This window comes from Chiloscyllium plagiosum, unplaced genomic scaffold (assembly GCF_037043375.1).
Source record: "Chiloscyllium plagiosum isolate Xiang-an unplaced genomic scaffold, Cpla_swu_hap1 HiC_scaffold_10, whole genome shotgun sequence".
Lineage (NCBI taxonomy): Eukaryota > Metazoa > Chordata > Chondrichthyes > Orectolobiformes > Hemiscylliidae > Chiloscyllium > Chiloscyllium plagiosum.
In genome coordinates this window covers 92,742,804-92,769,110 of record NW_028270148.1, presented here as the reverse complement: position 1 = coordinate 92,769,110, position 26,307 = coordinate 92,742,804, and the positions used below count along the sequence as shown (strand labels likewise).

Sequence of the window (26,307 nt, the reverse complement as noted above, 5' to 3'; positions counted from 1 at the left end):
GGCCACTGCCCTGGCATACATCCCAAATAAGGTCCCCATACTGCGATCTATTACCATATCCTTGGCTTGTCTGCGGTACCCCAGGTCTATGGCAGCATCCTTTGCTAATCCACCAAACTTGGGAGCATCCTGATAGTCTACCTGCACTTGTTGCCCCCCTTCCTCGAGGAGCCGAATTAGCCATAGCTCTAACGGCTCCCCAGGATTACGTCGGGTTTTCTGGGTGATAAACAGCACCTCATCGGTAGTGAAGTCTTCCGTTAATTCAGAGAATTCTGCAGGAGGCTGAGCCCGCGGTAATTCATGCATAATTGCCTCCCCTTGTTCATTCCATATAGGGTTTCCTTCCTCATCTAACATTACCTCCCGTTGCACTGGGAGACGTCTCTGAACCTGCTTTCTCCTAACCACTGGTTTAGCTTGGAGTACGGGTGGGTCCTCTTCGTACTGATCATCTGAATCTCCCCAAATGTTCCCATCCCAATGATCGATATCCCACCGATCCCCGTTATTTAACTGGGCTACAAACGCCCGTACTTGTACTGGGTCCGGGGTTCGAGGGACCTTCCTTTTCTCTTTCCGTTTCTTAGCAGACAGATACATAATAGTTCGTCCTGCTAGTTCAGTTAATGCTGTCAATTCAGCTTTTAACTTCATAATTTCCTGCCTCAACATAGAGGCATCTCCCGAACTGAGTCCCTGCTCATGTTTCAGGAGGGCTAATTCTGCTTCAGCTTTTTGGCGCTTGTCTGACTGTTGTCTACAAGCCGCCGCACAGGCCCACATCCTCCGCTGTACCCCAGGCAAGGGGGTCTTCGGCAGGACTGGGATCCTCTCAAGGGTGGACAGCAGCGACCCTGGGGTTCCTACGCCCTCGGCCTCCCAGTTCTCCGGTCGCCCCCCACCATTTCTCAAACAAACTGCCACGCCATGCCACGGTCCATGCCATCCCGGGACGGTCGGGACCTCCACAGTTTGTTCCTCTGGTTTCTTAGCCTTTTTCCAAAACATTGTTCTGTATCAAAATCTTTCCTCAATTGCGATTGATCCTGCCGACTACGCCAAAATGTTTTAAAAAATTCTCAAGGTCAAGGACCAGGCTCGCAGGAAAGTAGTCTGACACAGAACAAACAGCCAAGAGGCGAGTCTGCTAGAATATAAGTGTTTTATTCCCCGCAGCGTCGCCACAACCAGGTCTCGTACTTACAACGGGTCTGGTTTATACTCACTCTACGTGTTACCGGAACTGGGAGCCGTCAGTTCTCGTAGAGCGGTTGCCAACAACCCACGCTCGGCGGTTAAACGCAACCCCGGAGCAGACTCTACCGAACTGGAGACTTTTCCAGCTGATATACTCTTTTCGAGATCTAAACATTCATGTGAACAGCAGAGCAAGGCTGAAAAACACATTCCATTCTGGTCACATACAGATAAGAAGATTCACACGGGAAGGTGTGTAATAAGATTCACACGGGACTAAGCGACACCTTCCATTTTCGGTTAGATTCACACATGTATTGGGACACAATTTTAACCCTTTCACCACAAACACCTACGTTCTATCCACTAAAAAGACCCTGAGCTTCCAGTTGCCTGCCACTTCAACACACCACCATGTTCCCTGGCCAATATCTGGCTTGCTGCCATGGTCCAGTGAAGCTCAACACAAGCTGGAAGAACACCACCTCATTTTCCACTTGGGAACCCTGCATCCTTCTGGACTCAATATGGAGTTCAATAACTTCAGGGCTTGAACTCCCCCATGTCCTTGCCCCGACCTCCACACACCAGGTTTTGTTACCACATAGTCTGCTATTCACACAACCCATTGTTAGCCACTAACAGTCCCCATTAATAGCCATTCACCCTCCTAGCCAGATTGTTATCCACTCCTTGGTCTATCCAACTGTTCTTCTCTCTTTGGGCTCTATCACCAGGTACTGTTTACTCCTCAGACCCTCCCCCCACCCTCTCTTCTGCAAATACAAGCTACAATCAGTTCTGAAGGGTCACTGGACCCGAAACGTTAACTCTGATTTCTCTACACAGATGCTGCCAGACCTGCTGAGCATTTCCAGCAATTTCTGGGGTTTTTTTTGCATTTAGAAGCTATTTATATTTTTACACAGTGTTAGTTCTAATGGTTTCTAGATAGTTTGTCTATTCACAGTGAAAGTCAACATCTTAATCCACATGTATTCCCAACAAAACAATGGAGTGTGCAAAACAAAATTTTTACAACCATATAGCAATACCTTCAACAGTCACCAGATGGCAGATGGATCAGCAAGATAGGGATTTTTAACTGAAGAAGTAAAAACAATGACTGCAGATGCTGGAACCTGACTTTAAAAGGAGAGTTAAATTATTTAAATCTTTAAGTGCCATGACTTCCAGTTCACAGGTTGTTTGAAACTGCAGCATTTAAGCTAGGAGGTGCTTAATGTTATATAGGGATACAGAAGAGTTTAACATTTTCAGAACTAAGAAGGAAAAAAGCTCCATTTACTTTTTGTTTTCCACAACCTTAGACTGTCCCAAACCACTATACAGCCAATTACGTACATTTTTTAAGGTAATCACTGTTGTAAAAATGCCAGTGTGCATAGATAAATAATGTTAGTCAATTAGTTTTAATAATGTGGCTGAGGAATAAACATTGGCCAGGACACCAAGGAGAACTCTGCTGTTCTTCAAAATACAGTTTTCGAATCTTTTACATCTACCCAAGAAGCAGCCATCCCTGTTTAATATCCCAGCTGAAAGACAGTACCTTGGAAAATGCAGCATTCCTTCTGTACTACACTGGAACATCAGCCCTTAGTGCTCAAGTCTTTGGCTTGAACTCTGACCTTCTGATTTTGAAGCAAGTGTTCCACCATCAGCCACTGATTAGCCATGGATGACACTCATCAAAACGGAAAATAATTATGACTTAAAAGGACATTAAAAGGAACGCACTTACTGAAGGCCATTTATTTCATTTCTGTAACAGGAGAATGCGGCTTGATGAATTCCATTTTTGCTGGTCAATAACTCATTGTCAAGTGCTTTGGTTAGGTGTGCAAGGTTCACCTTCTGTTCCACATCAAAGTCTAATGTCTGTCAAAAAGGAACAATTAGCATTTTAAACAGTGAATGCTGCAAATTTGCTTCCATAACCTACACCATTAAATGAATGGATCAATGAATTTTTTTTTTTGGTGGGGGGGGGGGGGGGGGGGTGGGGGAGGTAGAAAAAGCACATATGCAAAGATTCCTACATCAGAATATGAATTACACTTTTGTAGAATAATGCATTTAAAATAGGTGCATACCCATAAAACTGAGGTGGTAAAAGGGAGATTTCATAGATATGTTCAAAATTGTGCAATGTTTATTACTGCAGTAAATAAGAAACAAACAGTCTGGACAGTTGATAATTCAAGGCTTGTGTAAAGAGTTGCAGCTCGGGTTCCGGTTGTTGTGCTTGTGGGTATGTTCGCCGAGCTGGGAGGGTTGATTTGCAGACGTTTCGTTCCCTGTCTAGGTGACATCTTCAGTGCTTTGGAGCCTCCTGTGAGGCACTGCTGTATTCTCTCTTCTGGAATTTATTTGGTTCAGTTTCTGCTGCTTCTAGTTGCCAGTTCCAATTGGTCGTTGTAATGGCCGGTATATTGGGCCTCGGTCAATGAACTTGTTGATGGAGTGGCTGAGTGCCATGCTTCTAGAAATTCTCTGGCTGTCCTATGTTTAGGTTGGCCTATGATCATTGTGTTGTCCCAGGTGAATTTGTGGTCTTTGTCATCTGTGTGTATGGCTACTAGGGACAGCTGTTGTGGCGGTTAGTGGCTAGTTGGTGCCCGTGGATGCAGATTGCTAGTTGTCTGCCTATTTATTCTATATAGTGTTTTGTGCAGTGTCTGAATGGAATCATGTAAATTACTTTAGTCTTGCACATGATGGGTGTAGGGTCTTTTGTCCTGGTGAGCTGGGTCTGTGCCTGGCTGTCGGTTTATGGGCTATCATGAACCCAAGTGGGCGGAGTAATCTGGCTGTCAGTTCCGAGACTTTTATTCAATGTAAGGTACTGTGGCTAGTGAATTAGGTCATGGCATGTCCTCGTCACGTTGTTTGTCTATTAGGCATCTATGGATGAAGTTATGGGGATATCCGTTCTTGGCGAATATTCTGTAGAGGTGATCTCCTTCTTCCCTTCATAGGTCAGGAGTACTGCAGTGTGTTGTAGTCCTTTTGAACACAATCCTAATGCAGCTTCCCTTGTGTGTGTGTTTGGGTGGTTGCTGTTGTAGTTCAGGACCTGGTCCTTTACAGCACACTTTTGTGGTTCACTCACCATTCTGTGTTCTTTGTAACATCACATCCAGGAATGGGAGTTGATTGTTGATGTTCTCCTCACTCTTAAATCTGATCCCAGTGAGTATGGTGTTGGTAATCCGATGTGTGCTCCTGTGCCAACTGCCTAAGCACTACCTATGAACAACTCTGATTCCTATATGGATGCTGAAGGAATCAAATTCTACAAACGTGTGTCAGATTAGATGGAGACCACCGATCAACAACCCACAAGCCACAGAAACAAACAAGTCAGACAAAACCATGTCAGGATGGTCTCAACAGACTACACCAGTACAGACAAGAAATTGCATGCCAAAAATTGTAAATTTCAAAAACAAATTAGGAATGGACTGTGGCAATTACCATAAGACAGAGCAGAACCACATACAGAAGGAAAATGGTACTACCAGACAACAGGACATAGCAACCTCTCCAACTAACAGCTCACAGATATAGAAAAGGCGGTACTAGCCAAGGGACTCAACCTCAACCATAGGGATGCAAAATCAACAGACTTACTAGCTGCACTAGAATGTATGCTCAGAACTAACAGACTAACCGAAGTGACATAGCAAGCAGTCAGACAAACCATTGTACCCTTACTAATAAAGACTAATGAACAACCTCAACAACAAAGAGAGAAGCCCTAAAAACACTCAAAAATGACAAGAACATAATCATAGTACCAGTGCACAAGGGCAGAATGACTGTTATCATGGACAAGACCAAATATATTCAGAAAGCGGAGAGACTACTTGCAGATACTGACACCTACCTACAGAGGGAGTGTGGCCCCACGCCACAGCTCACCAACAGAATAAACAACACACTATGGAACCTACAAAAAAAAACGGACTAATAACCTGGATTAACCTACAAAGTATGAAACCAGAAAGTAATAACACCCCAAGATTTTCAGATTACCCCAAGTACACAAACTAGACATACCACTTAGACCCATTGCGGCAACCCCAGGCAACATAATCGCACAAACTGGCAGAAGAACGCCAACAAAAACTAAAACATCTTATTAGCAGTCCAAGCAAACCATACAATCATCACAGGAATTCCTAGAAAACATCAAGAACATAAACATAGACAAGGACGAAGCAATGGTGTCATTCCATGTAACAGCACTACTAACCTCAATTGATTAAAACCCTGGCCACAAAGACAACAGCCAAACTCCTGGACAAACAGAACAGACAACATGCCGGGGAACCTATCAACAAGGACTGCATACTCTAACTACCAGACCTGTGCTTGACGACACGCTTCACATTCAATAGCTACATATATGAATAGATAAGTGGAATACCTATGGGCTCACCCATCTCTGGGCTCATAGCAGAAGCAGTAATGCAAAGATTGGAACAAACAGCCCTACCACAAATCCAACACTTTTGCTATCAATAAGAGGACAGATATCGAGCACCCACACCGGATTATCACCACCATACTCACAGGGATCAGATTTATGACAGGAGGAAACCAACAATCAACTCCCATTCCTGAATGAGATGTTACAAAGAATACAGAATGGTCAATGCACAATAAAAGCGTACAGGAAAACTACACATCGACCAGGTCCTGAACCAGAACAGCAACCACCCAAACCAGCTGTCCTCAGTAGCCATACACACAGATGACAAAGACCACAAATTCACCTGGGAGAACACAACGATCATACGACAACCTAAACATAAGACAGCCACAGAATTTCTAGAAACATGGGACTCAGCTACAGACTCCATCAACAAGCACATAAACCTAAGCCCAATATACCTGCCACTACAATGAACAACTGGAACCAGCAAAATGGAACCAAATAAATTTCAGAATAGACAGTACAGGAGCACTTCACAGGAAGCTCCAAGCACTGAAGATGTTGCTTACTGGGGTTGAAACGTCTGCAAATCAACTTCCCAGCTCGACGAATATATCCACAACCTCGAATACAGATTTAAGATTAACAGTAAAGTACTTGAGCGATAATGAGAATTTAACTTTTTTTTAAAAAAATCTATAGTGGGTCAATGATCTGGACTGAACTTGCTGCGTTTAACAGTAACTTTCAAAATAAATTGGATACATGTTTGAAAAGAAAAAAAATTGCAGAGTTACGGAGAAAAGGGTGAGATGAGATTAATTGGTTAGATGTTTTAAAGATTCAGCACCAGTATGATGGGCCAAATATATTTGACCAGGACAACACACTGGATTGGTTTATCAGAAGTATCCAATCGTTGCTCTCACTATAAACTGCTCAATTTCTATATGGTCTCTTCAAATAAACACAAATGTGTGACATTTAACAGAAAGTAGTACATTTTGGTTCAGTTGTCTTTTTATTTCAAAAATATACTTTATTCATAAAAATATCTTTATAAACATACATTGTCACGAAGTTGTTTAGTTCTATGCAGTAGCATACGAAGGAACAAACAAATAAACTCTGTCCCGACAAACAAACCAAAGGCGTGTCTTCCTTGTACAAGATTATATTTACATATATTTGAGGCACAGGGAGTGCTCTTTTTCACTTGCCCCTTGCATTATCAGCACAAAGCAGAATTACTCACCTAATAGAACATCATTAAGTCCTCTGACTCATGTAAAGCATTACCGATTATACTGCAATTACAAAAACCTATCCACATCCAAAACATCATGTTTATTTCTCACCCCAGGTCCTCAGGAAGGATATGGGGACTTGAAGAGGTATATGTATCATGTGTACAAAACAACGATACACATGTTCAACACAATACTGAAATGAATTTAAATTGGCTACCTAAAGCATGGAGCCTCATGGTAGAAATCACAACTAACATAGAGCAGACGAGGAAGGATACTTGCACCAACAAATTCCAATCCAAACATCCATTTTTTAATGTAAAAAGCAAAGAACAAAATTGCATACATCATTTAATGTTTCTTTTCCCACATGACCAACTGTACGCAGACCTGTACTCATGCATTAGCAATTTCCTATTCCCATCAGTCTCTGCAGATGGATTAAACAGATTGTCCTTTAATAATGTTCCCTTTAAGCTGTGTGGCAACACAGCCACTCCAAAGTTCCACCGAATGATGTGCTGATACACTGACTTCTGTTTTCGGACTGAGAAAAAATTCAAGAGAATTTTGTCCTAGAGTCCTGCTGGTGTCTTAAATGGTACATGTACAGATTATCATCACTGGCTAATCATCTGGGTGATGTTTTTTTCCTGGGGAGTATCATTCCTGTGTGATTTGCTATCACTGTTGGGCCCATTGTTGTTCCATTTTTGTTGACGGGTTGCTGTGCTGCTCTGCATTCTGAGCAAGTGTTGCATTCACTCTTCCTGATCAGCCGCCTGTACAGGAGGCACAGTCTTTGCAGTTGGGTGAAGGTGACTACAGTTATAACGGTATACAAGGTCATGCACTTTCACCGAGTCGACTTGAAAACTGCTCCATACTAGTCCGAAATTGCCAATTAGGATGGCTTTTGTTGAGGTTGTTAGGTATTTGTATCCTGACTGGTTCACACTTATCAAAATGAAATTTGGCTTTCTACCAATTCATCTTGATTTTGCTCACTCATGTCTGATATTACCTCTGGCTTCAGTTGCTTTTTTGCTATTGATAGCGTAGTTTAGGCACACAATGACATTGGTCTTTGCACTGGATTACTTTCCATTCCTTCAGTAGGTGACATTCTCCATTCAAGGATTGCCTTGTTTGTGTGAGACGTGCTCAATTTCTCTACGGGTTGTCTCACTGTTACCACGGTGATAATCCATAGGAGTTGTTACTAGGTCAGAGTGGTGCTGGAAAAGCACAGCAGGTCAGGCAGCATCCGAGGAGCAGGAAAACCACCATTTCAGGCAAAAGCCCTTCATCAGGAAACGTCGGTTTTCCTGCTCCTTGGATGCTGCCTGACCTGCTGAGCTTTTCCAGCACCACTCTAATCTAGATTCTGATTTCCAGCATCTGCAGTCCTCACTTTTGCCTACTTGCTGGATTACTCCTGTCTATTCCAGTTTCCTTGCCTTTCAGCCTGGTCTCAAGGACAGCTGGAACTTTCCTTAGCAAATTCTGATCGCATCTTGTGTTCACATCTATTTCAAGATTACACTCTCCTAAAAGACATCATAACCCTCTGAACACGATCAGTGGTTTAGTGTGCTTCAACACTCTACACTCTTTTAGCATGTTGAGTGTTATCAGTTCAAGCTTTAGGCTTATCCTGGCTGAGAAGAGTGGCACTTTACTTGCCCTCTGTGATCTGAAACTCCAGATCATTGTTCATATTAGATTAGATTAGATTACATTACATTACAGTGTGGAAACAGGCCCTTCGGCCCAACAAGTCCACACCGACCCGCCGAAGCGCAACCCACCCATACCCCCACATTTGCCCCTTACCTAACACTAGGGGCAATTTAGCATGGTCAATTCACCTGACCTGCACATCTTTGGATTGTGGGAGGAAACCGGAGCACCTGGAGGAAACCCACGCAGACACGGGGAGAACGTGCAAACTCCACACAGTCAGTCGCCTGAGGCGGGAATTGAACCCGGGTCTCTGGCGCTGCGAGGCAACAGTGCTAACCACTGTGCCACCGTGCCGCCCATGTTAATCATTCCCACAGAGTAATCCATCCTCTTGGTGGTGTCACCCAGCCTAAAACAATCCTGTCTTAATTAGATCATCTTTTCATTTCACAAATTCATAGATTCTGCAAGTTGAGTTGATATTGTTACATATTGATTAATGAATTCTTTTTCACATTGGTCCCTAATATTGAAATGCACTGTCCGTACATAATTTTTAATTGGGGCTCAAAGCTCAACTTCAAAACTTCTAAATTTTCTGATTTTTTTTCTTTTCTTCAGAGAGACCTAAGATACTTTGAACCAGTCTCTATCCAGGAATGATAAGAATACAATAACTCATAATTGTTCTGTCTTGATCAACAAATGTGTTGCTATTTCATAAATCCATTTTTGTATAAATCCGTTATTGGAACAGGAACTGATGAGGGAAAAGCTGCAGCCTTTTTCTCATAACCAGTGATTAATTGTGGCTAGCTTCCTTGTTCTTAACTTTTTATTTATTTTAGTGGCAGTGCACACCTGTGCAAAAGGCTGGATCTCTCTATTGGTAGCTATGCAACACTCACCTCAGTGTCAGTCCTGATACCATGTTTTCTGTGTGCAACACAAGACTGTGTTCAATATGAAGTGTATTGAAATGAATGCATGTCTGTTATGGCTTGAGTTCTTCATGGTAGAGGTCACATGACTATGGCAGACTGGGAAGGATATTTGTACATGACTGCATTCCAGTCAAGACAGTGAGTTCAGGTCATGCAGAGAAATACAGAGGTTAAAATAATTTAATGTGAGGACAAGTTGTCAAGATTTGTATTCCCAGGAATATAGAAATTTCAGGGGTGGCTTAAGAAAGGTGTTTAGGATGATAGGAAGATGTGTCAGGGTTGATAACGGGAAATATATCTCTTCTGGACACTCGGAACAAGGAGAAGGCAAAATCAGATGTAATGGTGTTACAGTTAAATAAGAGAAGGTAAAATCAGATGTAATGGTGTTACAGTTAAATAGAGAAGGCAAAATCGGATGTAATAGTGTTACAGTTAAATAAAGGTAATTATGAGAGCATGAGAGAGGAACTGATGAAAATAGACTGGAAGCAGAGCCTAGCAGGGAAGACAGTAGAGCAAAAATAGCAGGAGTTTGTGGATATAATTGAGGACACTGTACAGAGGTTCATCCCCAAGAAAAGAAAGATTATCCGGGGAGGGATTAGACAGCCATGGCTGACAAAGGAAGTCAGGAAATGTATTAAAGAAAAAGAGAGATCCTATAAAGTGGCCAAGAGCACTGGGAAATCAGAAGATTGGGAAGGCTACAAAAACAAACAGAGGATAACAAAGAGAGAAATAAGGAAGGAGAGGATCAAATATGAAGGTAGGCTAGCCAGTAATATTAGAAATGATAGTAAAAGTTTCTTTCAATACATAAGAAACAAATGACAGGCAATGGGCCACTTCAAACTGATGCTGGAAGCCTAGTGATGGGAGATAAGGAAATAACTGGAGAACTTAATAAGTACTTTGCGTCAGTCTTCACAGTGGAAGACATGAGTAATATCCCAACAATTAAAGGGAGTCAGGGGGCTGAGTTGAGTATGGTTGCCATTACAAAAGAGAAAGTGCTAGAAAAGCTAAAAAGTCTTAAAATTGATAAATCTCCTGGCCCCGATGGGCTTATCCTAGAGTTCTGAGGGAGGTGGCTGAGGAAATAACGGAGGCGTTGGTTGAGATCTTTTAAAAGTCACTGGGGTTAGGGAAAGTCCCAGATGATTGGAAGATCGCTATTGTAACCCCCTTGTTCAAGAAAGGATCAAGACAAAAGATAGAAAATTATAGGCCAATTAGCCTAACCTCGGTTGTTGCTAAAATTCTAGAATCCATCATTAAGGATGAGGTTTCTAAATTCTTGGAAGAGCAGAGTCGGATTAGAACAAGTCAACATGGATTAAGTAAGGGGAGGTCGTGCCTGACAAACCTGTTGGAATTCTTTGAAGAAGTGACAAGTAGGTTAGACCAGGGAAACCCAATGGATGTGGTCTATCTAGACTTCCAAAAGGCCTTTGATAAGGTGCCACATGGGAGGCTGCTGAGCAAGGTGAGGGCCCATGGTGTTTGAGGTGAGCTACTGGTATGGATGGAGGATTGGCTGTCTGACAGAAGGCAGAGAGTTGGGATAAAAGGTTCTTTTTCGGAATGGCAGCCGGTGACAAGCGGTGTCCCGCAGGGTTCAGTGTTGGGGCCGCAGCTGTTCACGTTATAAATTAATGATCTGGATGTAGGGACTGGGGGCATTCTAGCGAAGTTTGTCGATGATACGAAGTTAGGTGGACAGGCAGGTAGTACTGAGGAAGTGGGGAGGCTGCAGAAGGGTCTAGACAGTTTGGGAGAGTGGTCCAGGAAATGGCTGATGGAATTCAATGTGAGCAAATGCGAGGTCTTGCACTTTGGAAAAAAGAATACAAGCATGGACTACTTTCTAAACGGTGAGAAAAGTCATAAAGGCAAATTACAAAGGGATCTGGGAGTGCTAGTCGAGGATTCTCTAAAGGTAAACATGCAGGTTGAATCCGTGATTAAGAAAGCGAATGCAATGTTGTCATTTATCTCAAGAGGGTTGGAATATAAAAGCACCGTTGTGCTACTGAGACTTTATAAAGCTCTGGTTAGGCCCCATTTGGAGTACTGTGTCCAGTTTTGGTCCCCACACCTCAGGAAGGACATACTGGCACTGGAGAGTGTCCAGCGGAGATTCACACGGATGATCCCTGGAATGGTAGGTCTAACATACGAGGAACGGCTGAGGATCCTGGGATTGTATTCATTGGAGTTTAGAAGATTAAGGGGAGATCTAATAGAAACTTACAAGATAATACTTGGCTTGGAAAGGGTAGATCCTAGGAAATTGTTTCCATTAGGCGAGGAGACTAGAACCCGTGGACACAGCCTTAGAATTGGAGGGGGTAAATTCAGAACAGAAATGCGGAGACATTTCTTCGGCCAGAGAGTGGTGAGCCTGTGGAATTCATTGCCGCGGAGTGCAGTGGAGGCCGGGACGCTAAATGTCTTCAAGGCAGAGATTGATAAATTCTTGATGTCACAAGGAATTAAGGGCTACGGGGAGAATGCGGGTAAGTGGAATTGAAATGCCCATCAGCCATGATTGAATGGCAGAGTGGATTCAATGGGCCGAATGGCCTTACTTCCACTCCTATGTCTTATGGTCTTAAGGCCATTAAAGGTTTATCTCAAAAAATACTTCTTTGCACAACTGGCATTGGAAATCTAGAACATATTCCCTCTGAAAGTTGGTTACTGCTAGCTCAAATGACAATTTGAAAACTGAAGATCTGATAGATTTTTTTTAACACAAACACAATCAAATCTTCTGTTCTTTGTTCTATTATATTGATAGATTATGCTTGGGCATGGACACGCAGTGCTACAGAACCAAGGCTGTAAATGGATTTAGACATGGTTAATAAATTTAATAGCATAAGTAGATTTACAGATTATTCATGATTTAACTGAATGCCAAAATATAGTCAGGCGGGGTCAATGTCTATTTTTGTTTCTATATTCTGATATCAATATTATCCTATAATGAATTAGCCTAAGAATGGCAAGTGAAGTGGTTAGATGTTTTTTTTCCTCTTTCCATAAGATCTTAAAACAAAGAATGCACAGGGTTACATGGAAAAGGCAGAATAATTAAATTAAGTGGATTAATCATTTGGAGAGCTAGTGCAGACACAATGGATACTATTGCTGCCTCACAGTGACAGGGACCCGGGTTCGAATCAAGTCTTAGGTGACTGTCTGTGTGGAGTTAGCACATTCTCCCTGGGTTTCCATCAGGTGCTCCAGTTTCCTCCCATAGTCCAAAGATGTGCAGCTTTGGTGGATTGGCCATGCCAAATTGCTCATAGTTTCTACAGATGTGCCAGCTAGGTGGGTTAGCCATGGGAAATGCAGGGTTACTGGGGTAAGGTAGAGGGCTGGATTTGATTGGATGCTCTCCAGAGAGTCAGTGCAGACTTAGGGGGCCAAATGGCCACTTTCGGCACTGTAGGGATTCTATGATTCTAAGATTCTAAGATTCTGTAGCAATTCAGTGTTTCTTGATCTGCCATAAAGCATATTGCATGAAAACGACACAGCTTAAAGTGGAAATAAAAAAAGAAAATGCTGGACGAACTCAGCAGGTCTGGCAGCATTTGTGGAGACAAACAGTTAACATTCAATGGGGTTGGTCACAACTTGAAAAGGATAGAGATCCAGTAGATTTTAATCAAGCGTTAGGGATAGTGTTGGCGGTGGGAGAAAATGGAAAGAACAGGGAAGGGTGTCACTGGACTCAAAAGATTAACTCTGCATTCTCTCTACAGATACTGCCAGATCTGCTAAGTTTCTCCGGTAATGTCTGTTTCTTGTAACAAAAGGAAAGGCTGGAAATAGGAGAGATTACGTGGCAAAACAGTTTGATGGTACAAAAGACAAAGGAAACAGTGAAGTATAGAAAGAGAGAGAAAGAGAGAGAGAGAGAGAGAGAGAGAGAGAGAGAGAGAGAGAGAGAGAGAGAGAGAGAGAGAGAGAGAGAGAAAAAGAGAGAAACAAACAAACAAAGTCAGGTTGAAGTGCAAATGCTTCAATATGAACATTGAATACAATGAAAAAGTGTCAAAAAAAAAAACAAGCCATGAAATCTGTAAAAGTCTTTATCACAGAGGGATAGAGAGTGTGGGTCAATCAATATATTAAAGGCTGAGATAGACAGACTTTTAATCAGTAAGTGAATTGAGAGTATTAAAATAAACACCAAGGACTGTGGATACTAGAAATTTAAATGCGAGAGAAACTCAGCAGGTCTGGCAGCATATGTAGAGAGAAAAACAGTTAATATTTCGAGTCCAGTGTCCCTTCATCAGAACTCAGATAGAGGAAAATTGATGATTATGGGAAAAGAAAGTAGAGTTAAGGATTATCAGAGTAGGTATTAAAAGCCAGAGCAGATGCTAGATAGCCTACTTTTGCTCTTACTCTGGTCATTATTTGCAATTTACCGACTGCAACTTATTGCATGAATAAACAGCACATAACTAAAATGACTGAACACAATGAAACTGCAAGAAGCTGCAACAGATTGCAATGAAAATTAAGAGCAAATGTGGTGTTGGCGACACTTGGTTTCGGCACCTCTTGAACACAGTCTTTCTAGCAGTTTTAAATCCTTCCTGATTGCTGAAAATATCACTTTACAAGCAGTGTTAAAAACAATATTTCTGCAAGTTAACTCTGTTCTGCTCCCTCCTTCAAGCTCTCAATCCACATGTGTGCCCAAATGCAAAAACACTACATCTCATGACACCACATTAGGGCAGGAAGTCAAAGCTACAGTCAGTCATCGATGTGTGTCAGGAACGTTGGCATCCTTCTGCCCTTTGGTACATGCAAACTTACACTCAGCCCTCTGCTTGCTGCCTAGCTTCCAAACCTACATTGCCTCCTACCCACTCACGACCCTGCTCCCTCACTTGCAAAGAGTAAAGGTGTGGGACAGTGAGCAGGAGGCAATGAGGGGTCAGAAGAGGAACAGACAAATGTGGGAGTGCAGTTGTATGAATTACAGCAATCCCAAGATATAAATTGAATTGATTAAACCATTTGAAAATAAATCATCTTATTTCTCCTATTCCTTGATGCAATGGTTCAAAAATAGCTTTAAATAAACCTATTGATCTATGTAAGAGAATGTATTCCTCTCACATTGTATCGGATCTTTATCTAAAAATAATCAGCATAGTCTCAAAATTTCAACACCAACTGAAATAAAACTAACGTGCTGACCTCTTTACCAAAGCAGAGCTATACCAAATGTCAGTACTAGCTTTCCTTGTTGTTGAAAAGGAAAGATTTTCAGTGCGCAAGGGGAAGTGTAGAACCAGTTGGTTAGATCTTTCTATGCTGCAGTATTCTATGTTATCATAGTTCTATTCTGTCCCAAATTAGATCAGCTAACATGAGAAAGACCACCAAAATCCTTGTTTACATGGACAGGCTAATTTACAAGATCCATGGACACACCTTTTGCATTGGATGCCCAACAACCTTTCAAGTTTCTTTACTAAGTTAGCTCCATTTTCATATGATAAGTACAGCTATTGATTTCTGAATAATTTGGTTCCCTTTTTAGTAGGAAGGGAGAAATAATTATCCAATTATTAAAAAACAATTCAAAAACAGTTCAAAAACTCTAGATAGATGAAATATGAAAAAAGACACAGGAAGTACTTACTATCCGCAAAGCGAGCTTAGCTCAGAAATAATACAATTGAAAATATTTAAAATACATAAATTTAATAACTACCAGAAGTGTCATTTCCTTTCTTTAGAAAGAAAAGGGAAATGACTTCCTTAAATGAAATTTTAAACGCTCGTATCATATGGCACCTTTCACCGTTTCTAAGTCCTGTCATTGTGTTAGCATAGGAAATAGAGAAGCCAATTTGCATACATTGCAATCCCAGAAATAACCAGAAACGTTATTGTACTCAGATAATGTCCAGATACTGTGGATTGGTGATGTCAGTCAAATAATAATTATTGGTCAGAATACCAGGGAGATCGCCCTGTTCTTTAGAATAGTGCCATGGAATCTTTTTGGTCCACTTGAGAAGGCAAACCGGACCTTGATTTAACTCAGCCAGAACATGATGCATTCCCTAGTGCTCTCAAAATATGCTCAGTCTCACCTTTAAAATCTCCTGACTGTTTTTAATTCCATCTTCTTGCCACATGCTGATTATTTGTCCCGGTGTTGCGTAACCAGTACCATCATCAAGACCAGAAAACAGTTGCAAACCAACAGTGTTTGATATCAAGGATGGAGTTGCTGTTCTACATCTGTTCGCCTTAAAGTTCTGAAAGAGAAAATAATTGATTCTTCATGCAAGCAAACTTAGTTACCAAAATTGACTACCTGGGAATTGTATTTGTCACTCCTTACTTCTGGAATTCTTCTTTAAGAGACTGCTACAAACAAGTTCAATTTGTCACTGTTCCACTGCTCAATTGGTTGATTTCTCTTCTTTCCAAATCATCAGATATAGCACCAATTCAGAATTTGCCTGCCTTGGCTTGTTATTCATCATCAGAGTCGGAGGCCCTCTGTTCTTGTTCCACTTGAGAGATTGTTTCAATGCTGCCCGATTCCCTTTTATTGACACTGTTCATGCCTTTGGAAGCTTCAGAAGTACCTCCTTTATAGCTCAATGTTCTTATAATACTGGGAAACAAGGAGGCCTCCAGAAGAATGAGAGAACTTAGCAATTTAGATGAGTGAATGAGTGCAAGGGTTTCAGCTTGATGATGGATAGGTCGAGGGTAAGGGATCAGAGGAGAGAAGTAGGGGAGAGTGTGAGCAATGCAAAGGTGATGGCATGGCAGCCGTGAAGAGATGAAGTGCTAAGTATTCAGGCTAAGTGATGGGGTGCCAAGCAGTTAGGGAAGACAGTGCAAGGGAAGGTTTGCAAGAAGGGAAGATAGAGCATTGAGTCAATGGTAGTACAGGATGTAGGCAAACGTAGTTGCAGTAAGGGGGAAAATGAGCTATTCTGAACAAAATAGCAGGGAAATAATGCAAGAAGCAACAGGAAAAGAATGAAGTGGAAAGAATGAAGCTCCTAGATTGGCAACTACATGATGGAGGAACAATTGGTGAACCATGTGAAAAGAAAAAAAATGATGAGGACCCAAGCTTGACATTATATATTAAGTAATAGTTTACAAAAGATTAACTTAATGTGGCCTAACCTGATGGAGACAATGTCTCTGCTTGCAGGGTGTGGAAGGGACTGAAGCAGCAGATCCATGCCGAAATAAGCCAAGAAGAAACTCATTGCGGCTCACGTTTCCATCACCGTCTTTATCCAACTTTCTGAATAGATCATCAACTTCCTGTGGAAAAAGGTTCATGGCACCTTAAACACACAGAGCCAAGACTTCACACCAATAAGTGATGGGGTGGCAAGGAGTTAGGCCAGGCTAGAATCAGGTAAATTAGAAAGAATACTCTGCATTTACTTAGTATGTTTTATGACGTCAGGACGTTTTGAAGAGCTTCACAGCCAAAGTAGTACGTCTGAAGTACAGTCATCAATTTGCACTCAGTAAGCTCCCACAAACAACATTATAAGTAAATTATTTCAGCTCTTGGTCGAGGAAAAATAAAGATCGGACATGATAGAAAATTTGTTCTATTCATTCGTAAGATATGGACATTGCTGGTCGGCCAGCACTTATTGCCTGGGCCTAGTTGTCCATAATTCTTCACTACTTTTCTTCAAAGTAGTGCTATGCCCACCGAAAAGGGCAAAGGAAAGCCTTGGCCAACAATTACAAAGGGAGAGGAGGATTTCTAAAGAATCAGATCATTTTGTGAAGATTGTGCCATCTAGGGTGAAATGGAGAATAGATGTAGTGGTGAGGAGGAGGGGGATGTACGAGAGAGGCTGGGAATAGGGAGATGTGGGCAGCCAAGAAACAAGATGGTACCAATCGGATGTAGAAGGTTCAAGGAGAAAGATGAAACAGGTCATTAAAAGGTGGAGGAATTTATGCTCAAAAGAATGGATCGAAATTACAAACCAATGGGCCAAAAAAGAAGTTGGACCAACAGTATGTGCAATAAACAAGCAGGGATTAAAATGGGACTCCAGTGCAACAACAACAGAAGGAATTGAAGTACCATTTTTGGATGGTGTCTGTATGCCACAGTAATATCTGCTCTCTCAGATCATTGTTACAAGCACCATACCACCAATCAAATTTTTAAAATCACACAACACCAGGTTATAGTCCAACAGGTTTATTTGGAAGCACTAGCTTTCAGAGCTCTGCTCCTTCATCAGACACAACTACCCGATGAAAGAGCAGAGCTCTGAAAGCTAGTGCTTCGAAATAACCTTGTTGGACTATAACCTAGTGTTGTGAGATTTTTAATTTTGCCCACCCCAGTCCAACACTGGCTCCTCCACATCATACCAATCAAGTGAACAGCTGGGAGTTATCCCAGTCAAACTTTATTCCTCAATCATAATTGCCAAAAAAAAACAAAACTTCTAATCTCATCACATCGTTCTTTGAGAGAGCAAGTTAGCTAACATACTTCCTATTACAGCAGTGACAATAATTCAAACAAAAACAGAAATTACAGAGAAGCTCAGCAAATCCAGTAGCATCTGTGCAGAGAAAATGGAATTAACATTTTGGATCCAGTGATCATTCTTCAGACCCTTCACTGAGGCTGTAACAGCTACAGAGAAGGTGCAGAGAAAGATTAACTCTGCTTTCTCTCCACCAATGCTACCAGACCCGAGTTTCTCCAGTAATTTCTGTTTTTGTTTCAGAGTCCCAGCACCTGCAGTTCTTTGTTTTTGGACAATGATTCAAATGTACTTCTTTGGCTGTAAAAGTGCTTTGGGAGGTCCTCCAGTTGTGACAGGTGCTTTATGAATGCAAGCATTCAGAAGAATAGTTTACTGAAGTTTGAATGATTTGAAAAATATGATGTTCCAAAAATCCGGTTCAAATTTGACTGCAGAAAAATCTGATTGAGACCAGCAACCCTGTATAAATGCAAGGCAAATAAGCTTGAAGATAATTACATTTAATAGGCAGCTGTGTTTGCAAGGTCAGAGATGATAGTCAAGCAAAATGAACTATTCATTTTTAACTAAGTAATTAGGTTGCAGAATTAAAAGCTATGTTAAGTGCAAAATTATTTCTTGTATTTCTGTTGGAACCATGCTACAGCTTGTCACATTGTCACAGCGAATGCAATTTAGGATGGAACTTTGGTCGGACAGCTTTTTTTGTTTAGCCTCTGATTCAATTTGGTTTATTATCACATGTACAGAGATACAGTGAAAAGTATTGTATTACGTGCAATCCAGGCAAATCATACCTACATAAGTACATCAGGGTAACAGAATAGAATGTAGAATATAGTGTTATAGCTACAGAGAAGGTGCAGAGAAAGATTAACTCTAATATATGAAAAGTCCATTCATAAGTCTGATAACAGCAGGGAAGAAGCTGTTCTTAAATCTATTGGTATGTTTTCATACTTTTACATCCCTTCTCTGCAGAGAGAAGCAAGCATTTTATTTTGAGAAGGACAGAGGCTGTTACAGACATGAACTTGTGTAGGCTTCACCACAGAGTCAGAACAGCCAAGGAAATTAATCTGACATAGGCCTGCGTCTAAGCAGATAAAACAATAACTTCATTGTTCACTACATAGAATACTTGAGCTCAAGTTGAAACTCACGAGGGGGACAAAAAGCTAGAGAATTTATCAAGCTTGAAGCTAAGGGAAGAAATCTACAATGGCCACCACAGAGTCTTGCAGTAAAACAAACAAACAAACAAACAGTCAGCTTGAATCGAAAACAAAATGTGCTGAAAATCACAACAGGTCAGACAGCATCCATGGAGAGAGAGCAAGCTAACATTTCAAGTCTAGATGACTCTTCATCAGAGGTGACATGAAGTGCGGAAGGGGCACCACCAATGCAATGGTGGGGGATTGGAGTGCTCGGGGAAGAGAGGCTGCTGATGGTTTTTATTAAACGCTATACAGATGCTGTGCGAAACAAAAAGCAGACTAGGTATGCCCCAAAAAAGCAGGACAAGATACTGAAGTATCCACAGAGGACTTTAAAGATTAGATTAGATTAGATTAGATTACTTACAGTGTGGAAACAGGCCCTTCGGCCCAACAAGTTCACACCGAGCTGCCGAAGAGCAACCCACCCAGACCCATTCCCCTACACCTAACACTACGGGCAATTTAGCACGGCCAATTCACCTAACCTGCACATTTTTGGACTATGGGAGGAAACTGGAGTACCCGGAGGAAACCCACACAGACACGGGGAGAATGTGCAAACTCCACACAGTCAGTCGCCAGAGGCGGGAAATGAGGCAGCAGTGCTAACCACTGTGCCACCGTGCCGCCCACAGAAGGCTGCTTAGCTAAAAGCTAGTGAAAGAATCGCCACAGAATCTACCCTTAAATGCAGAGTTAGGAGTACAAATTAAAATAAATTCCAGCGGATGGCGCCATACTTTGTGAGCTGGTCCTGAAAATGGTGAATGAATCTTCACTTTCCTTGTTACGTTCAGGATGAAGAGGTGGACAGTTAAAAGTGAAACTAAGTTTATAGCACAAGCATTTTCAAGTCAGTGCCCAGTTAGTGATGCCCGCTGTGATTACTTTTCTCTATTTGTGCTGTCTAATAATCTTTGCATGTTTGTTTATATTGTATTTGCAGCAAACTAGTTATGCATTAATGAAAGAAAGAAACTTGGTTGTCGCTGTGTCTAATACTAAATCAGAAACATAATCTACCATGTCACCACTCTTTATTAAATGTAAAATAGAGGAATGTGACTAAAAAGTAATCAGTGCAGTCTTCCAATCTTGATCATAAAATATATTAGGGGGCTTACATCCACCATTGAACCCATAGTCGTATAATTAGAAGTGGGGTCCGTAATTAAAAGAAATAAGAAAAATACTTTCTTGTACTTCAGAGGAAAGATTATACTGATCTAAGTGTCATGTTTTGCAGTAGGTAGGTCTTGTGGCAGAGTGGGATAAATGATAATACTTATAGGTATTGTTCACTGACAAACTAAAATATGAGGTTGAGCTGTTGAAAGTAAACTTAAATCAAAAGCTAAGAAACAAGAAATTCTAAAACTAGTGGCCACCAATCTAGGTCACTGAACGTAGGAGATTGAGGAAAGTGTAGAACTGGATGTCGACAAGGTAGCATTCACAAAACTGAGTTAGAACACAGAAGACTAGGGCTAGAATTTCAAAGGCTGAGGAGGAATGAGAAAGAGCATTACACAAAGAGAAAAAGAGAAAGCAGAGAGACAGGAGAGAGAAATGATGCAGGAAATGGGATTTTAATTAAGTATGAATTAAAGAGAAACTTGAGTTTACATAGATTAACAGAATCCATTCCAATTAATAGAAACAATAATATAGAAAATAAAAATGATGTTAGAAAACCACATTGTCACAGGACACAACATGTAAAAGAAAATTGTTGGATACAGAACGGTAAACTGGTGACAGTCACGGAAATGCAAAAAGAATATTTAGAAAAAAAAACAGAATACTGGTAAGGAAAACAGGGTTTAAATCATTGGCAATAGTACAAGTCAAGTAAGTTCACGTACAACCTAACAGAATAGGAATGCACTTCAGGATAGTCAAGTGGCTTCTTCCTTGAAGACAATGAAATGATTTTGATTATTGAGATTCTTTTCTCTAAGGGAGAAATGCTCCCTTACTCTTCCATAAAACCTGTAAACAAAGTAACTCTTTGAGACACTGTGGCAGTTTGATAATTGATAATGGCTGATGATATGATTTGTGCTTCAGATGGCTTGATGAAAGAAAACATATTGAATATGATAAGTACTCATGGCATTTGTGAACCTGTTTCCTTAAACAAAAACTGAAATTGTTGGAGAGATTCAGATGTCTGGCAGCAACTGTGGGGACAAAAGCAAATTTAACACTTCGAGTTTGGTTCTGATGAAACATCACCAGATTTGAAACACTAATGTTATTTTCTTCATCTTACAAATATTGTCAGACCTGCTGAATCTCTCCAGCAATTTGTTTTTATTTCAGATCTCCAGAATCCACAGTTCATTGTTTCACTTAAGTCATAAAGAGATTTGCAAACAGAGTTGTAACCACTGGAATTGTTAGTGGTTTACCAATTGAAAGAGTAGATTATATATTGGGTAATCATTTGGCCAGCATAAATGGTAACATGGTGATGATTGTGTTGTACAGGTCTTGTCAAACTCCCCACAGCTACTATAGCCAATTATGAGAAGCTTATTCCTGATAATGAGAAATTAAAGGAAAAACTGAAATTTAGAATATCAAAATTCTTACATCCAAAGCAAATTTACTAAAGAAAAAATGCACACAGGCAAGAACACTTCAGTACAAGTCACAGGTAGTAAAACACTTGAATGAGGACTTAAAATGTTTCAATGACAAACTTGTAGCAGCAAATTCAATATAGATATGTCTTCAGTTTAAACTTGACAAACTTAAAATATCACAAGTCTCTATGAAAAATACTTGGAGAAGGAATCACAGATGAATCAAAACAGCTGGTTGATTGATTGATTACAAAATTAAAAATGAAGATTGATGAATTACTGCAACGCTATTAATTAAAAGCAGTAATGAAAGTTTTGAACTGTAATACAATTTGAAGAACAAGAGAGCTAAGCAGGAATACAAAACATGTTTATTTCAATATGAGAAGCATCCCAAAACATTCTTGAAACAGACAAAAGGGATTTTGATCGAAATAAAGATGAACTGTGAGCACACAAAGAAGCCATTTTAATGTTATTTACTAAAACTGAAAATTTACCATATTTCAGTTCAGAAAATGAAATTAAGTATGGGGCTATGTTTACAGCTAACCAAAGTGTGACAATTGGCTGTTGACATAACTGCAACACTCCTTTCAGAGTTAAAAGAACACTAAAAAAATGCAAACATTGACTTAGATTAATGTTTTGATGTTTAAAAGCTGTTAATCCTGTTTGTCAAACGTACTTACTTTGATTTTGAGTTATGCTTTCATAGTTTTGTAAATATAACTAATGCAAGAATGTAAACGAAAGAAATATCTGTGTAGATTAGATTAGATTCCCTACAGTGTAGAAACAGGCCCTTCGGCCCAACAAGTCCACACCGATCCTCTGAAGAGCAACCCACCCAGACCCATTCCCCTACATTTACCCCTTCACCTAACACTATGGGCAATTTAGCATGGCCAATTCACCTCACCTGCACATTGTTGAACTGTGGGAGGAAACTGGAGCACCCAGAGGAAACCCACGCAGACACGGGGAGAACGTGCAAACTCCTCACAGACAGTTGCCTGAGGCAGGAATTTGAACCCGGGTCTCTGGCACTGTGAAGCAACAGTGCTAACCACTGTGCTACCGTGCCGCCCTAGTGTAGTATGTAATAAGATGCTAGTTAGAGGTTTATGATAAGATCTTATTGCCTTTCCAAAGCTATGGTAAAACATTCTTCTTTGTTCCAAAGGGGAAGATGCAATTTTCTTTTAGTGCAGATTGAGTGATGAGAATGTGAGAATGGTCAAACAATGGTGGGTGTAATTGCCAGATTGGAAAGAATAGAGTGTCTCACTGGAGCGGGGAGAGGGGACATGGTGACAGAGAATGCAACAAGCCAAAAGAAAGAGAAGGAATGATTATGGGACTGAAACGATTTTGTTAAGGTGAAACTTTGATTCAGAATCTGCTGGTGCCAAGAATTTTGCTAATTAGGCATTTCCCCTTATCTGAAAATGTATTGCTGGAAAGGCACAGCAGGTCAGGCAGCATCCAAGGAGCAGGAGAATCGACGTTTCGGGCATGAGCCCTTCTTCAGGAATGAGGAAAGTGTGCCAAGCAGGCTAATATAAAAGGTAGGGAGAAGGGACTTGGGGGAGGGGGTGTTGGAAATGCGATAGGTGGAAGGAGGTTAAGGTGAGGGTGATAAGGTGAGGGTGATAGGCTGGAGTGGGGGTGGAGGCGGAGAGGTCAGGAAGAAGATTGCAGGTTAGGAAGGTGGTGCTGAGTTCGAGGGTTGGGACTGAGACAAAGTGGGGGGAGGGGAAATGAGGAAACTGGAGAAATCTGAGTTCATCCCTTGTGGTTGGAGGGTTCCTAGACGGAAGATGAGGCACTCCAGCATCTGCAGTCCTCACTTTCTCCTAGTTGATTTCCCCTTATCTGTCAATTTGACAATGTTTTTTCTCTAGGTAAAAACAATGACTGCAGATGCTGGAAACCAGATTCTTGATTAGTGGTGCTGGAATAGCACAGAAGTTCAGGCAGCATCCAAGGAGCAGCAAAATCGACGTTTCGGGCAAAAGCCATTCATCAGGAATAAAGGCAGAGAGCCTGAAGCGTGGAGAGATAAGCTAGAGGAGGGTGGGGGTGGGGAGAAAGTAGCATAGAGTACAATAGGTGAGTGGGGAAAGGGATGAAGGCGATAGGTCAGGGAGGAGAGGGTGGAGTGGATAGGTGGAAAAGGAGATAGGCAGGTAGGACAAGTCCGGACAAGTCATGGCGACAGTGCTGAGCTGGAAGTTTGGAAACAGGGTGAGGTGGGGGAAGGAGAAATGAGGAAACTGTTGAAGTCCACATTGATGCCCTGGGGTTGAAGTGTTCCGAGGCGGAAGATGAGGCGTTTTTCCTCCAGGCGTCTGGTGGTAAGGGAGCAGCGGTGAAGGAGGCCCAGGGCCTCCATGTCCTCAGCAGAGTGGGAGGGGGAGTTTTTTCCCTGTAAGCTGTTGAATGCGCAAACGGACAACAGGGAGGCACAGGGTAACCACGTGAATGATGGGACCAACAGTTTCTTTATTTGATAAGTATTAAAGAAGAAACAGAGGAATAGCTGAGTAAGACATCAGATGAATTAGAATCAAATCAAAGATAGAAAGAGAAAGTGAGTTAGGTTGGTTTAAGAGGCAGAAAGAGAAAGAAACAGGAAGGGGAAAAATATTCATACACTAAATTTTAAAAATCTCAAAAGAACAATTTATCACCAACAGAAATGCAGAAATAATTTGAGTGGGTTATTTTTCAAAACAGCGATTAATTAGCATGGCTAGGATATAAATCTCCACATTGAGAAGATATTAGTATGTTAACATGGCAGTTGTAACATTCAGCTGGGATTTTAACTGTTAATTTACATACAAATGCAACACTTCCTTGACAGTGTGCTGCCTTTATTGCAAGGTTTGGAGATGTCGGTGTTGGACTGGGGTGGACAAAGTTAAAAATCACAATACCAGATCCAACAGGTTGATTTGGAAGCAGTAGCTTTTGGAGCACTGCTCCTTCATCAGGTGGTTGTGGAGAATAAGATTCTAAGACACAGAATTTACAGCAAAAGCTTACAGCCTCACAGGGACTAAACACCTTCAATACCTTTTTGGGCTGACATGACACCAATTGTTAATGTGTACTTGAGAATGTAACTTTTAAAAAATGTTTTGCGATTTACATATGAAAGAACTGAAACCAACATGGTCATTCTCAAAGATGAGAGACTTAACAAACACTCCAGGTCTTTCTCAATATGTAATTTCAGTTACATCACACTATAAACTTTTGCTATAAATTCTGTGTCTTACAATCTTGTTCTCCACAACCACCTAATGAAGGAGCAGCACTCCAAAAGCTAGTGTTTCCAAATAAACCTGTTGGACTATAACCTGGTGTTGTGTGATTTTTAACTTTATTGCAAGGTACTGGGTGGCACAGCAGTTAGCACTGCTGCTTCACAGTGCCAGAGACCCGGGTTCAATTCCCACCCCAGGCAACTGTGTGTGGAATTTGCACATTCTCCTAGTGTCTGCGTGGGTTTCCTCCAGGTGCTCCGGTTTCCTCCCACAGTCCAACAATGTGCAGGTGAGGTGAATTGGCCATGCTAAATTGCCCATAGTGTTAAGTGAAGGTGTAAATGTAGGGGAATGGGTCTGGGTGGGTTGCTCTTCGGCAGGTCGGTGTGGACTTGTTGAGCCGAAGGGCCTGTTTCCGCACTGTGTAATCTAATATCTAATAATGGAAAAGTAACACAAGTCATCCAGCAACTTGTGACAAGTCATCAGGTATTGTTTTTACACTACAAGTTACACATTGATAATAGGTGAGCACCATTAAACTCACCATCATTCCAATAAAACCATAACACTAACGAAGTTAAAAATCACACAACACCAGTTTATAGTCAAACAGGTTTATTTGGAAGCACTAGCTTTCGGAGCGCTGCTCCATCAGGTGGTTATGGAATATAAGATCTTAAGACACATAACTTATAGCAAACATTTACAGTGTGATGTATGAAATTGTATATTGAAAAAGGCCTGGATTGTTTTTTTTAAGTCTCTCATCTTTCAGAATGAACATGTTGGTTTCAGTTCTTTCATATGTAAATTGCAGAACTGTTTTAAAGTTATATTCTCAAGTGAACTTTAACAATTGGTGTTATGTCAGCCCAGATAATGCATTTAAGGTGTGAGGTGCCCTGTGCGAGACTGTCTGTGCCACAATATTCAGACTGATTCTAATCTAAAAACTGGATTTACAAAATTTTACATGGATTCATGCAGTTTTTGAGCAAAATAAAATGTAATTCTGCAAGTACAAATTCACCCCACAGATTTATATGTGTGTAAAGGGGTATACGTCTATGAGAGGGTGTGCGCGCGCATGAGTGTGCGAGTGTGGG

At 41.1% G+C, this 26,307-nt stretch overlaps 1 protein-coding gene across 4 annotated transcripts in view; it reads right to left on the bottom strand.

Annotated features, from left to right (window-relative positions):
- ninl (ninein-like) overlaps positions 1-26,307 on the bottom strand; it is a 160,007-nt gene that overhangs the window by 78,438 nt on the left and 55,262 nt on the right. For 3 of the 4 annotated variants that reach the window (XM_087991556.1, XM_087991559.1, XM_087991557.1), the window contains exons 7-9: positions 16,752-16,895; positions 15,692-15,859; positions 2,966-3,102 (exon numbers count right to left, since the gene is read on the bottom strand). In XM_087991556.1, coding sequence (XP_087847682.1) covers positions 2,966-3,102; positions 15,692-15,859; positions 16,752-16,895 — 449 coding nt within the window. The remainder of the gene's footprint in view (positions 1-2,965; positions 3,103-15,691; positions 15,860-16,751; positions 16,896-26,307) is intronic. The other variant, XM_087991558.1, reaches the window with a different exon arrangement.